The 16011-nt window shown below is 25.2% G+C and overlaps 2 protein-coding genes across 4 annotated transcripts in view; one reads left to right on the forward strand and one right to left on the reverse strand.

The window, feature by feature from the left end:
• Positions 1–6463, forward strand: part of LOC126895401 (uncharacterized) — a 14553-nt gene extending 8090 nt beyond the window's left edge. For 2 of the 3 annotated variants that reach the window (XM_050667223.1, XM_050667224.1), the window contains exons 2-5: positions 3137–3332; positions 3391–3700; positions 3878–4323; positions 4892–6461. In XM_050667223.1, the coding sequence (XP_050523180.1) occupies positions 3170–3332; positions 3391–3700; positions 3878–4323; positions 4892–5955 (1983 nt within the window). In that variant the 5' untranslated portion in view covers positions 3137–3169 and the 3' untranslated portion in view covers positions 5956–6461. Of the gene's footprint in view, positions 1–3136; positions 3333–3390; positions 3701–3877; positions 4324–4891 lie in introns of all 3 variants that reach the window. The other variant, XM_050667225.1, reaches the window with a different exon arrangement.
• A 448-nt stretch (positions 6464–6911) lies between these two features.
• LOC126895399 (AP-1 complex subunit gamma-1) lies at positions 6912–15660 on the reverse strand. The gene is made up of 17 exons (XM_050667219.1): positions 15246–15660; positions 14864–14933; positions 14740–14801; positions 14497–14680; positions 14118–14264; positions 13735–14050; positions 11107–11202; positions 10703–11029; positions 10416–10637; positions 10137–10349; positions 9559–9686; positions 9218–9461; positions 9048–9153; positions 8694–8810; positions 8400–8593; positions 8247–8339; positions 6912–7605 (listed from the first exon to the last, which is right to left on the reverse strand). Exons 2-17 carry the CDS (start codon positions 14884–14886, stop codon positions 7465–7467), a joined length of 2613 nt encoding a protein of 870 aa, XP_050523176.1. The 5' UTR covers positions 14887–14933; positions 15246–15660; the 3' UTR covers positions 6912–7464.
• Between the last annotated feature and the right edge of the window lie 351 nt (positions 15661–16011).

A 16011-nucleotide genomic window follows, 5' to 3' on the forward strand; every position in this document is an offset into this window, starting at 1 on the left:
TAAACATTTACAACAATCAACTTTAAACGATTAACAAAATTGGTTAAATATGTCATTTTCCTTATTTTTAACTTATTAATAATCAAATTAATATTAAATTAATAATAAATATCATATCAAATCAGTATTAATTTAAAACAATTTTTTTTGTTCTTAATTATTTTTTTTTATATGTAAAAACTATTTTTTAATAATATTAAAACTTAGAAGTTATAGAAAAAGTCTAATTGCACATTTTAAAACATCGCGAAAAGTTGATTTAGAATAGTATATTTTTGTTTCTGATGGAAGTTCCTTGTAGTCCAGTGTATAAAACTTATAACTTTGTTAATTGTTATAACTTTATCAAAAATGACCAAATCAGTATATTTTTTTTTATTTAGATGCATGTCTTTATCTATCATTTGGTTTTTTTTATAAATCTAACCCTTTACCTGCCCACAAGAGGGATTCAAAATATTAACTTTTTTTTTTTTAGTTAAAGTAAATCATTAAAATTAATTCAGTTCTGGATATTTCAATAGTAGAATCTTTTTAAATATCAAAAATTACTTAGAAATGATTACTATGATTTCTATTTAAGTGTTCTATTACGATAAAAATGCAAAAAATAATGAGTTTTTCTGATAAATTTACAATAAATAATAATTATAAAACTTTCTGACTGCATATTAATCTTAAAAATAACATTGTTTTAATTCTCATAAAATTTTCTATTTAATGATTCATTCTAGTCAACGAAGGAGTAATTTTGCAGAATAGCAGAAAAAATTCCCAACAAACTTTTTTTTTTTTTGTTTTAATTAGGCAATTGGTGGATTATTCCAAAAGCAACATCAACTCTTATTTCTTTAATTATATCATGATTAGTAGTTCTTTGATTTTAAAATATAATATTTGAATATATACTAATTATAATTATTAAATTTAGTATGAAATTGATATTTAATATTGTAATTTAAACGGAGAAATTATAAAAATAATAAAGAAGTTATATTTTGCTTTACTTTTACGTGTATAAAAATTTAAAGGGCTTGATACAATAATTTTCAATAAAAACTGTTTGTTACTATAAAAAAATGCACTGGACTACAAGGAACTTTCATCAGAAGCAAAAATATACTTTTCTAAATCAACTTTTCGCGTTGTTTTCAAATCTGCAAGTAGACTATTTCTATCACTTCTAATTTTTTATATTATTACTAATTATATATATAAAATAATAATTAAAAGAAAAAAAAATTTGTTTTCAAATTATTACTGATTTGATTTTTAATATGTTAAAAATAATCAGTCCAAATTTTCAATTTTAACCTATTTTTTTGGTTCTTTAAAGTTGATGAAAAATTTTTGATAAAGATTTATGAAAGTTTATAGTAAAATAAATTGAATATATTACCATAACTTTTAGCTCAATTACAAGTTTAAAATTGACATCTAGGCCAGTCAACAAAGGAAAAATTGCGGAAAAAATTTTGTTTTTTTAAAAGTTGAATTAAAATATGTATAATGACATACTAATAGTCCTCAAGATTGGAATTGAGCTTTTTTTTTAAATCCTCGCAAAAGTTCAAAAATATGAGCTTTCTTAATTTTCTCAAAAAAAAATATTTAACTTACAAAAAAAAGTTTCGCACAAAAGTTGTTTAAAAGACAATTATAAATAAAAATATAATCTTATATTTTTTCATTTAAACAAATATTTTTCGAGTTACATTACATTTAATATGAGTAATAAAATTTATATTCCATTTTTTTCATTTTACGGTTACTTTTTATCATGTTATACTTACATTAGACACAATGTTATAAATGCATATGTGTGTATGTGTGAGTTTATTTATTTATTGTATCATTAAAGTGTAGTGTATATTGAGATACAACCGATAGAGTAGGTAATTGATTTGACGCTATATTATTTAAACCCAACTAAACGCTAAATTGTACATTCTGAAACAACAATCATATTATGTTAATTGCCACCGGAATTTCTGGTAATATTTTTCTTTTTCTTTGCCTTAATCCCAACTTTTTGGGGTCGGTCACCCTTATCCTAAGCTTCCACTTGACACGATCTCCCACATCTTCTACGCTCACATCAGCTGTCCTCAAATCGCATTCAATAGCATCCCTCCATCTCTTTTTTGGTCTTCCTCTATCTCTTCTTCCTTCAACATTCATTTCTATAACTGTTCTTACAGCTTTCGATTCTTCTTTCCTCATACCATGACTAAACAATCTAAGTCTATTTTCTGTCATCTTATCCACGATTGACGCAACACCTATACTTCCTCTTATATGCTCGTTCCTTATCCTATCTTCTCTAGTCACTCCACTCATCCAACTAAGCATTCTCATCTCTGCTACACTTATTCTCTGCTCTACTTTCTTATCAACCGCCCAACACTATGAACCATACATCATAGCTGGCCTCACAATTTCATACTAAATTTAAAAACTATAATTAGTATTTATTCATATATTATATTTTAAAATCAAAGAACTACTAATCAGGATATAATTAAAGAAATAAGAGTTCATGTTGCTTTTAAAATATTTCACCAATTTCTCTAAAGGAAACACTATCTACAGATTTGCATCGAAGCGTTTCTTATGATAGTGATTTTAATCACTGTCAGATATCATCTATACTTGTCCCATCTATGCCTCGTCCACACTGTGCCTCGACCCCACTGTGCTACCGTTTTTTTTTTTTAATTAAACCACGTATGCAACGTATAAAGACGTACATTTTTTTATGAAATATTGAATTTAGCTTAACTGTTATTTTAACTAAATAAGGTTGAACATTAAAAAGCTAAAATGAAGTTAAAGCGTTAATTTATTTAGTTAGTTGGTTAGTTTTTTAACTCGTTTCTTTTTTGATGGGTTTAACTTTTAAATTTAATCAACTACGTTTTTAATTTGAATAATGTGTTAAATTTAAGTACATTACAAAAATGTAAAAATAAAGTTAAATTTATTTTCTAGTTACTTCTAACTTATCCAAGTTAAGAAATATACATAAGTTAGCTTTTAATTTGACTTAATATACTACTTTTTAAATTAACCCTAATCAGTTAAAAAATGTGCTAACTTGCTCAGTTTTGTAAAATATAATATAATATTTTTACAGGACTTAAATCATTCTCATTACAAATGATTAGTTATGGCTGAAAAAGAATGCACACAGAAAAATACCAGGGATGTAATTAAAACTATGACGTTTATATTATTTTTGACATTATTTATGTTTTATTGTATGGGCAATGAAACGAAAGACGATTACGATTGTCGTCAATTAGAAAATTCATCGGTTGCATTAAAAAATCGTAAATACGTTCTTGTTTCCAAACTTTACCTAAATGTTTTACTATAAAGTTTTTTTAGAAACTGTAATACTCGATGAAAAAGCTTTCAAAAATGGTTTCACTGTGTGGGATGACAATTGCCGCATTCCTAATGTCAGTGCTTTCGACGATTCAGTTAAAAAATTCGTGAAAAAGGAAAAATCTCCAAAATGCTCTTCCCTTCCATCTGTAACTTCTGTAATTCTTGATGTTAAATCATGGACGTATACCCTTAAAATTAACAAGTTTTACCAAAACAAAGCTGATTTAAATATATCTTGTTGCTATTCATCAATACACAGAAAATATTTAAAAAGCAAACGATCATTCAATGATGATGATCGTTACACGTGAGTTTCAAAATTAATAATATTATAGCTTTGTAAAAATTATTGGGTTTTTCACTTACCAAATTTAAAATTAATAATATTGGTTTTTATTGAATTGGAGTTAAGCTCCTTTATTTATTAATAATTGATTAATACTCAATAATAATATAAATATGACTAGTTATTCTTTATTTATAGAATAGAGCCTTCTTGTCATCCAATTAAGAACTCTGAGATTATTCCAAAGACAGTTGAATTTATGGTAGTCAATTGCAAAATACGCTCATTGAAAAATCCTTCTAAATCAACCACTCGTAGGAATATTCATGCAATGGTCATTGACAAACAACTGAACCGATTTTCAAATTTGAATGGTACAAGTAAACCCAGTGTATTAATCATCGCAATCGATTCTCTTTCCCGACTGAATCTTATACGATCTATGCCTAAAACCTATGAAGTACTTGAAAACAATGGATTTTTATCTCTTGAGGGATACACTAAAGTGGCAGATAATACATTTCCAAATGTTATACCTATTTTATCTGGTATGTTTGTTGAACAAATGATTAAAACATGCTGGAAGTCTCCCAAAATCGAAATGGATCAGTGTCCATTTCTTTGGAAAAATTTTAAAGAATCAGGTAAATGTATTAGTATTTTTTTAGATTTCTTAAATTTGTCATAAGCATAGGCATAACTAAATTTTTTTAATAGGGGTCATGGTCAGGAAATTTTCTTACTTAACCATATTGTGGACTTTATATTGCTTATTACTTCATTTTGATGAAAAATATTACGGCATATCACTAATAAAAAAAATTTAACATTTAATGTATTTTCTCCTTAAAAATGTTTTATTATACTATTTAATATTTTTGTCAATTTATTAAAAATCTTTGCTCGTGGATATTATAGTTATGTATAAGAAGGGAGTATTTTAATAGTTCAACATCTCTTTCTTATAAATAATGATAAATTAAATTTTTTCAAATAAGAAGTGTTGATAAATATTTTATTTTTATAATATAATAAAAAAATAATAATTTTTGAAAAATTTGAATTATTTCTAGATTTTTAAAAATTTTAGATCCTAAAATTTTAAAATGCACCAATGATTAAGTTAAAAATTCCATAATTAAGTAAAAAGTGGTGTACTAATTTGTGAATAAATTTTACAATATTAAACTGAAAAATTAAAATTTTCAATAGGTTATGTTACAACTTACGTAGAAGACCAATCCGGTATGTCAACTTATAATTATAATAAATATGGTTTTCGGAACGCACCCACTGATTATTACTTGAGGCCATTTATGGTAGCTTCTGAAAAACTACTTCCGATAACTAAATTCAACGCTATGAATTTTTGCGTGGGATCTACTCCCATCGCTGAACATATATACCATTACATTGAGGATTTTGTCAGTCTGCACAAGGATCATGGGTATTTTGCCGTTTTTTGGCTTAACACATTCAGTCACAATGATGTCAATGCACCGTCATCAATGGACCAGAAAACGGCCGAAATGTTGACAAAACTGTTGACTCGTAATCAGCTGAACAACGCAGTGACTTTTTTATTAAGTGATCATGGTATGCGATTCGGTGAAATATTGGAAACTTACGTCGGGTGGCTTGAGGAGCGAATGCCGGCTTTGTATATGCGACTACCTCCTGGGTACACAGCTAAATATCCAGAAAGACGTCAAAATTTTCTAGTCAATAAAAATCGATTGACATCGCCATTCGATTTACATCTTACTTTAAAAAATTTTTTGTCCGAAGATGAACCGTTAACGGCCATTGGCTGTATCACGTGCCATAGTCTTTTACGTCCAGTAAGCGTTAATAGGACCTGCGAACTAGCTGGTATCGAATCGCATTGGTGTACTTGTGATGCTTATGAAGAGCTTGACAATAATAGCTCCGTCTCCATGACCATTAGTCAACATGTTGTGACTGAATTGAACGCACGCACTATTAAATATAAAATGAACATTAAGAAAGGTTTTATGTGTTCGAAATTAAAGCTCCATAGTCTGATATCAATTAGACATAAGGTGAATCGACCGAGTGAATATTTAGTGGTTTTAGAAACATTGCCTGGACATGGTAAATTTTCAGTCACTGTAAAAAAAATTAACGACACACATTTTGGCGTTCCTGGCGACGTAAGCCGTATAAACATGTACGGATCTCAAAGCTCCTGTACTACTGACTGGAATTTAATAAAAATTTGTTACTGTGTCAGGATCAATGAATTGAAGCCATAAATTAAAAAGTTTAAATATCGGTAATAATGGAAAACTATTGATTTTGATTTTTATATTTAATATACATATTGTCATTAAAAGTTTCTATAATTTAAAAATTAAGTTCTTACGTTTTAGCTTTATAGCAGTTTTTTGGCGAAAAAAATGCAACTTCCATAAAATATAATACTTTACTAGTAATTTTATAAGTTATATGATTCAAAAAAAGTACAAATAATCAAGTAATGACATGTGTTCCTGTAAGGGGTTTAAATGTGTTTTTTTTTACTTATGTATTAATAATCTAGTTATACTAAATATATTTTTATCACTTTGTCATGCTGCATTAGAATTTTTTTTCTCAAATAATAGTTGTTTATTGATTATCCAATCATAAAAACACATAAGAATATTTTGGAATTTTATGATGGTTATATATTTTGTAGTAAGTATTATGGAGCTTGTTTTAATAAGTTTGTTTATGAAAGCTTGGATTAGAAATTAATTTTTTTAGTATTAACTACGATTGTCCAAAAAACAATTTATAATTCATTACTTATCTCAGATTCAAATTTTTAGTTTGGTACACTAATTAGTTATAAAATTAGATTATCTAATATTTATTTTAGGTATTAGCTTTTGAATTATATGTTTATTAATATAGATTTGATGTTTATACATTTATTGAAATATAAGTCAACTAATAAATATTCAGAATTGTTAATTTTTCATTATTCTCATTTTAATGAATAAATTTCATATAACAATATAATTTAGTCCTTAATATTCAAATCACAGAATATATAAAGCAATACATCGTTTAATTAGTATAATGATAATAATGATACACAATAATAATTTATTTAATTAACAATAAAATAAACATTTCTTTAACAAATTACTATTAAATAATACATATAATATAAACTTCAATTATGTAATTTTTACATAAAAATAATAATAATGACAATAAATACATCTTAAATACTTGGAGTGCACAAATAAATTGATACAATAAGAAATGTAGATAAATGAACAAAATTAACATTTTGATGTTGTAATAATTAAAATAAAGCCAATTTGTACTCAAATTTTTGAGTGTTAAGCTCTTGTATAAATAAAATTTCACAACCGGATTTTGATTAACAACCGATAGTAAGGAAATATATTGTTAAGATTTAAAATTTATCACAATTATAAGTAATATTCAATGGGTAATTATAAAATTGTAATAGGGCATTAATATATACAAAAAAAATGTTTTCTTAATACTGTGAGCTAATACAACAGTTACTTCAGCAATAATAAGTACAATGTAAATGGTAAAATAAAAATTATAAAATATCCAATTTTATGTACTATTTATATTACTTTAAAAAACAACCATCTATTTATAATGAAATACAACGGCAGGTTAACATCATTTTCTCAAATAATTGACAAAAACTTAATATTTATCACGTTTTGAGAACACACAAACAATCTAAAAGATTTGAACTTGCATTAGCCAATGGCTACAAGGACTTTTTGTCATTGACTTTCAGACCATAAATCTAATGGTGATGTTCCTGGTAACTCAGGTGGTGATGGGAAATTATTTACTTCAGTTTGATCTTGAATGGGCATACCATTAGAATTATAAGACAGTCGTATTCTCATTCTTAACTGACTCTATAGCAAAAAAATAATATAATTATTATTTAGAGTACTTTTCTATAAATTTAATTGAAACATTAGATTTTAAGAAACTTTAAATATTATTAATGATAGCCATAGCTTTTGCAGGGCGTAGGACAAAAACACAGGGAAAATAAAAATTAAAAACTAAATACAAAGCCAAGAAGAAATTATTTAAAAGTTAACTAAAAATTTTATTTTTACTATTTGGGTCTAATAAACGTTTTTAAAAATAGATTAAATATTCAAATTTTGGGTCATATTCTTTACATAATTTCTTCATAACAATTAGGTCTTAATTTTTTTTTCATTACTTTTTATTATCTTTTCAACTTTTCAATTTTCAATCGAACCACAGTTATTAATATAAACTAGTAATAATTTAAGCTTTATAAGGCAGGATGAAAAAGTAATTTAATTGTAAAAAACATTTACTTAATTCATTAATTTAATCAATTTTATCAATTAAATAAATATGAATGATATTAGAAGTATTAAATTTAATTCATACAATGAATATTTTTAATATTCTTTGTAGTATTATTATTAGTAATATAGCATTCTTAAATTTTATAATGTTCATAATTATACATACACAAAAATGAGAATAGTATAATAATTTAACTAAAATATACCTTTGAATTATTTGATACTCTCATAACTTGTGTTAAAAATGAACCGGGTTCTATAAAATTTCCAGATGGAGGTAACATTTGTAATTGGAATGTCTAAAGAGAAGATATATTATTACAATGATTAAATAAATAGCATTAAATAATTAATAGTACCTTTGGAACAGCTGCTTGAAATAGGAACTCATTAATAGTAAATTGTCCATTATTGTAAGCAGTCATATTTAGAGTGTTAGTCTCTGGATTCATGGGGTCTCTTTCAACTGTTATTGTTATCATTAAATCATTTTGGTTATAGGCAGTCACAGTTCCTGGTTTTTTTATAATATTATTAATAACAGGATGGTCGTCTGAAAAAAAAAAAGATCATTTTATTTTAATAAAAATATACGAGTTTAAAAGGTCATAATTTAACATACTATGTATAACACAGAAAATAAAAAATTATACCTAAGCTTAATGAATCCAATAAGTTATTTGTATTATTTATATTTGTCCCATTTGTTGTATTATCTAACACAAGATTGTTTAGAGGTTGCATTGGTTGATTACTTAAATCTAATCCACCTATAAATATAACATTGACAATTTTGTTTCAATTGCAATAACAAATATAAAAATAACTTTGAATTTTATTTTTCTTTAGTAAGAAATTCAATTAAAGTAATTCATCTCTATTTTAATCTTAAAACATCTCGAAAATTAATTTTTGTGACATATCAGCTTTTAAATATAAGCTACTAAGTTATTTAGTTATGGTTACAATGAAATTTACAATAAGTAAAAATAATCAATATAACTTACCTAGAAGATCCAACAAATCTTGTGTATCAGACTTAACTATAGAATTTTGATTTGGTGTTAAATCTGAATCACCATTTTCACCTCCTAACAATACTAGTAGAGCATTCTAAAATAACAACAAATTATTATGAATTATTAAAAGTAATTCTATTTTGATAATTTACTCTTACTGAATCATTTGTTTCAGTATTAGTAACTTCTGTACTAATCAAGTCATTTGGAGATGATATATCTTCATTAGTTTCATTCCATTGTGATTGTTGAGTTTTATTAGATTCCATAGCAGGCATTCTTTCTAATAATCCATCACGCATCTGATCGTATCTATTAAAAAGCTGATTGTACTCGATACCACGTTGTTGTAGGTCAGTGTGCATGTGAGTTGTGAACGAGGCCACCATTTCATGAATTTTACTAATAAATTATTATTAAAATAATTATAAAAAAATAAATAAAAACTATGGCTATCAATTCTATATATTTTAATAAATATTAAAGCTATCATACTCACTCTATATTAACTTTAATGCGAGTACTAAGTTTCATAAGGGAATTTAAAGTGTATTGTTTTGTTACAATGTTATTTTGAGGACTCCACATCAATTTATGGTATACTCTTAATAGATCATCTTCAGTTACCTGAAAATTGTAATAATTTAATTTGTAAAACATTTATTCAAAATTATATTACACTGTATTTGATTATTTTATTAAAAATAATCAAATACACTTTTTTTTTTACTTTGAGAGATGTGGATGATGAAAAATTGAAAATCAAAAATTGTTTAAACTTATTATTAAATACAGCTATTTTATAAATTATTGAAATTAAATTTAAAAATCAATTTTTTTTTAGTTATTCAGTTGCTAACATACATTTTTAACAAAGAATATCCTGTTTAAAAGTAAAACATTACCGCAAGTATTATTTTAAAATTAAATATGTTCTCTTAAAAAAAAATAGCTACATACATACAGCGTCCTAAAAGTAAGGAAACAAGTAAATTGTAACAAACAATGAAAACAATAGAAACCCGTTTCTTTACTTATTGAACACTCTATATATAAAATCAAATTATAAAAACTTACTTTTACAATTTGATCTTCAGATTGTTGCAGTAGCATATCACCAAATTCGCCAATAGTCCACGTTGATACTTGAATTAATGGCTGTTTATCACTAGTATCTTTTTCTAATTCTATCCATAATTTAGAAGCCATATATCCTCCATGTTGAGCACCAGATTCAGATACTAGTTGAATGGTACTTGATACAACATCATCTCTCACATAATTACCAGCCTTAAATAATATGAACAATAAATTATTAGACTTCATTAAAATTTTAATTTTGATATTTTTACTTACAGCAACTAGAACTTTTATTAAAGTATCTAAATGCCATCTGGTATTTGGAGCAAATTTTTCAGCTGCCAAAACTATGCTAGAAGAACACTGAGCTTTGAATTCTGGTTCACAAGATTCCAAAAAAGCTAGTAACTCTTTTGTCATTGTTAATACATTGTGTGAGTTAATTAATGCAATACTTAATTCTAAAGCACGTCGCCGTATTGATACATCAGGATCTTGCTATAAAAAAAAAAACAATATAAAAATTATAAAAAACTAAGAATTTAAATATAATATTAACTTACTCTAAGGCATTCTATTATAGTAGTTCTATGCCTTTGGACAGCTGTCATGTCTAAGTGAATAGTCTTCAATAATGTATTCAAAGCTACATAACGTATATTTTTATCTGTGTTTAATAAAAATCTACCCAAAATATTAATTGCAAGAACTCTCAGACCAGATTCTGATTTAATATCCATAATTGATAATACAGTTTCATATAAAATAGTATTACCAACATTTTTATTTGTTTCAGTGGTAGTTGCAACTTGTGCTAAAACATCATTCATAGTTTCAGATGCTTCTGAATCTCTACGACCAAGTATTTTTAATAACCTTAATATTTTTACCTAAAAATGTATTTTAATATATAAAGTATCTAAAAAATAGTAATTATTTTATTATTTTAATTATTACGAAGCCTTACTTGTAAAAACGGATCACTAACTCCTGAAACATCATGTTCTGGTGAATATCCAGCTAGTATCAAATTCTTTAAAATTCTCACTAGATTTGGTACAACCTGAAACCATATAATTAACTTTACTTATATTGTACTTTTAGAGGTGGCTACTTAGCTCAAACAAAATAACATTGTGCTCTGATAGAAAGGTCTGTGGTACCTTTACATACACAAGATGATACTTGTCCTACATTAACATACAGTCACAAATTGTAGATTTGTTAACCAACAGCAGTAATAGGTAAATCCATAATTTTTGGGATTAAAATTACACGTACAGCATAGGGATATTGAATATTTTTTACATATATTTAGCTAAACTTCGAAACAATGTAAACTACTGTATACTTCAATGAAAAATACAAGTATTAGAATATTAATATACAAAGAACTAATTTACCACCAAATTTTAAAATAACATATATGCATAAAACAATATTTATTTGCTGAATTAAGTTTAAAATTAATGAATACTTGTTGCTAAAAGTAATTGATGTATAGTTACTAGTTTTATTGTTATTAATCTATTATTATGAGTATTTTATTGTGTTGCTGACTATTAATCTAACACTTAAATTACCGAGTTTAACATAAATTTTAATAGAAGAAATTATTTTGGTATAAAAATTATATTCTAACACATCCGCTAAAATAATGATTTTCTTTAAATAAACATAATAAAATGTGGTTATTTTTAATATAAAAGATTTTTATTCCGTGTTTTATGATACATTTAAAAATGTTTGGTTTTAAAAAGGAACCTTTCTTTAAAAAATAAGTATTACTAAAAATCAAATTTAATTAACATACAATAAAATTGATAAAAATTTCATAAATTGTCATTGAATTATTCTTACTAGATACAATATTATATTTTTGAGATAATATCAACTTGAGAGTTTTACATGAATGCCATTACATTGTGTTGATAATTTCAAATGAACTACTTAATATAGTTTGCTAACTATAAAATAATATGACTAAAAAAAATTATTAACAAACATTAAACTCATTTTAATGAGATAAAATCTTTATTTTAACAAAGAATTTGATAAATTAAATGTTTTTTCAAATTTTAATCTAAAGAATTATTTGTTTTTTAGAGTATTTAAAAATATAAATATAAGTTTAAAATTAATATTATATTAAAAATATTTAACTTAAAGCCATAAATATTTATTTTTATTATATGTAATAATATAAGAACGATTACTAGAAAATGAATGATAATGGCAAAATTTCATTCAATTGTGACATATTAAAAAATAATGTAATATAAAATAAATATTAATGTTCATCCATGAAATAAGCCAACATATTATTTTGAAAATTGATTATATGATATATATAAAAATTATCAACATAAAAATTATTTTCTAGATTTTTTTTTTGTAATTTTCATGATTTTAGTACAAAACGAGAAACATGTCAAATATTTCTATGCTACATGTATAATTTTAACCCCTGAACTTCTAGTGCTGCTAGTTCAGAAATCCATTATTTGTAATCAATAATAAGAAACTCGAATAGATAACCGTTTAAACCATTCTTTCAGCCATAAGCAATATCATTCACGAAAGTCATTAAAGAAAAATAGATGAATAAATAAATAAAAATTAATTTAATTATGAAATAACATTTGATTAAAAAAATCAATAAATTAATAAATGGAGACCTATCAGTAATTAAAAATAAGTGCTATTAACTTTAGAAAGGTGAACTACTTGAGTTATAAAATATAAAACCAAACAATATTCCCCAAGTTATTAAATTTAAAGCCATGAGCAGGGCCCGATTTACCCAAAAAGCGCCCTTAGGCTAATAAGGAACAAACGCCCACTTCTTAAAACACAGATAGAATGAGAGCTGAGCTGATCACCCCCTCCCAATTTACTTAAAAATTTGTATTTTTTAATGTATAATGTATAGTTACTTTAAAAGTATTTAAAAGTCAACATAAAAAAATTTTGTAGTTTAAATTATGATGATAAAAAAATCAATTGTGCATAAATTATAACTAATGAATAATAATAAAAAATAATAATTATATTTTTATTCTGTTAATAAACGGTTAATTTAGTAAATACAATTGTCAACTTATTAATGTATACAACAAAAATGTGCACCATTATACAAAATAAGAAACATTATTTAATAATACGTTTAGTGTTTCTTTGATTTGGTTGCTCGACACAATTTATACGACCGCCGTCGTCAATTATTATTTTAAAAAATGTATACTGTCGTGCTATAGCTACCCTGCCCAATCACATTATATATATATATATATCTATTGTAGAATATATTTTGTGCTATTTTTATAATTTTGCAACAGCGAACAACTAATTTATCAAAATAACTACATTAATTCTAGTAGATGGAAAATTAAATTCACAGAAAGGAATTATATCTAAAAAAAAAATCAAGAGTTTTGCCGGCCGCAATGCCCTTTCAAGTTGTAGCACCCTTAGGCTACAGCCTAGTTAGCCTAGTCCTAAATCCAGCCCAGGCCACGAGGCAATCAAAATTAACCTTAAACTAATTTATATTCTATAAAGCTTTACACAGTCAATATATTATTCAAATTTGAACCTTTTTAAAATGTTGCAAAGTATCAATACTTCTTTCACACATTTCTGTAATTAAAGTAACACCAGTAATTAGTACTCCATGATTTTTTTCTGAAAGCATAGAACGGGTTGCAGGTAAAAATATTTCCATCAATTCCGGTACTTTAAGTACAATTCGGTAAGCACATAGTGCTGCCTTTTTTCTAATATATGTGTTAGGTGATTTCATGAGACGCTCAACTTCAGTCGCTAAATCTCTAGCCATTTCAGGAGAAGCAATTGCACCTAAGGTACATAATGCTAGTCCAACAACAAATTGAGTACAACTATTCAAGTCGCTAAACAAAAAAAAAAAAACAATTTAAAAAAAATAGTTCTACAAAGAAAATAATTTAGTATCATTACTTTTTTAAACAGTTAGTGATTAACAGATGCACATCTTGTCGTTCATCTAACAATAACATAGCACCCAAATAACCAATACGTTTATCAGTAAATCGTGGTGATGCTATTAACTTTAAACATTCTAATTGTCCAAAGTGAGCTGGATATCTGCGATAAACATTTAAACTTAACTATGATATACCATTAATTACTTATGTTATAATAATAATAGATCATAACAGCAAATTATTCTTAAAGAATAATTAATAAGTTATTATATATTATACTAATATGTTTAGAAATGTATCTATGATATGAATAAAAAAAAATTTGCTTCAATTAAAATTTTTTTTGTATACTTTAAATTTATGAAAAAAAAAAAATAAATATTACAACTAACCCAAGCATATGTATATACAGCAATTTAGCAATATTTCTACATCTCCAAACACTGTCTTCATCTCTAAATGATGTTCGAATATCAGCACATTCTTTATTTATAACAGCTCTTTCTTCAGCTGCTGTACGTGCTGCTCTTATTTGTCGTATAAGATCTCTAAGTCTCATTGGTGTAGGCATTCGAACTATAAAACAAAATATTTCAAAGAAAATTTTATATATTAAAAAAAAATATTTACATTACCTTTTTCAACTGCTTCATTGAATACTTGTTTAATTGTAGCAATATTAAATGCTGGATTAAACCTGTAAAAGAAATATAATTTTATAATTTTATTTAAAAAAAAACTTTTATTAAATTAACATACCCAGTGTCAGATGAGCTATTCATTTTGGAATTATTATCTGGTTTAAATAGTTATATTTTTCCTGTATAAACTACAATGATTATAAAATATAATTACTATTAATTTTTCATAATACAACTTTAAAACTATGTTCTAATGTTTATAAATAAATTACAACTATATTTGAAGTCATTCAACATATTAATAAAATTTATTTTAAATAATATAAATTCTCAAAAAAGTAATTAAATGCGATATATTAAATTTCAAATTGTTATTTATGTTATTTAAGAAGGATATTTTATCATTGCAACATATTCAATGAACTTCTTAATTAAATCTGAATTCATGAAAACTTAGAGCAAATGTCTATAACTTTATCGTCAGAATGTATAATATTCACCTTCAATGTATTTGTAATTTCTTCCAAATGTTATAAAACAAACAATTTATTTAGTTAACAGAAGAGGTACTCTTATCTCGGTTTTCTGTATTCGTGTCAGCAACATTCGACCGATACAATAAAACTTATATACAATTCAATATTTTAATTTAAAAGTTTGTATTAATAATATTTCACTCAATAGGACCAAAACGATAAGCGATTAAGTCAGCTGGCTACAATAGTGTAATGCTTAAAAATTAAAAATTCACACCAAATTTTATCAAACAGGTGCGAACGTGATACACAAAATAATTTACAGTAATCACACCATCAGGTCGAGGATACCGAGTAGCAGAAATCAAGTGAGTAGACGCAAGTCTGTAGCGCCGCCCCACCTACACGCACTAGACATCATCGAAGTCATGTAACGTATTTCAGTATGACAAGATAACCTGCGAAAAATACCGTCAATCAAATAAATTTTTCAGATATGAATTTTAAAAAAATGGAAATATTATTTAAAAGTAATACATTGTTTTACTATTTAAGTTTAAATGTTCGACATTAATGGCATATATTGGATTTTTTTAAAACTTTAAAATACACACAAATATTCCTCTATTAACATAAAATATTTCATCTTCATATGTTTTAAATCATTTTATAGTATTGCCACAATAAATGTATTTTTTGTTGGGCAATTTTTTATTTGATAATAACAATAAAATAATACTTTGTAATCATTGCCATATCTATGGAAAAACATTTGGTACATTTGTACATT

This window comes from Daktulosphaira vitifoliae, unplaced genomic scaffold (assembly GCF_025091365.1).
Source record: "Daktulosphaira vitifoliae isolate Bord-2020 unplaced genomic scaffold, ASM2509136v1 Scaffold_1, whole genome shotgun sequence".
Lineage (NCBI taxonomy): Eukaryota > Metazoa > Arthropoda > Insecta > Hemiptera > Phylloxeridae > Daktulosphaira > Daktulosphaira vitifoliae.

Bases quoted from the DNA above. Each gene is read 5' to 3' on its own strand.
- LOC126895399 (XM_050667219.1), bottom strand. From the start codon at position 14,886: ATGAATAGCTCATCTGACACTGG. The intron at 9,687-10,136 runs GTAAGTTTTTAT...TACAATTTTCAG, and splicing joins CTGAAGATCAAATTGTAAAA to GTAACTGAAGATGATCTATT. The intron at 8,340-8,399 runs GTACTATTAATT...TCTTCTCTTTAG, and splicing joins TTCAAGCAGCTGTTCCAAAG to ACATTCCAATTACAAATGTT.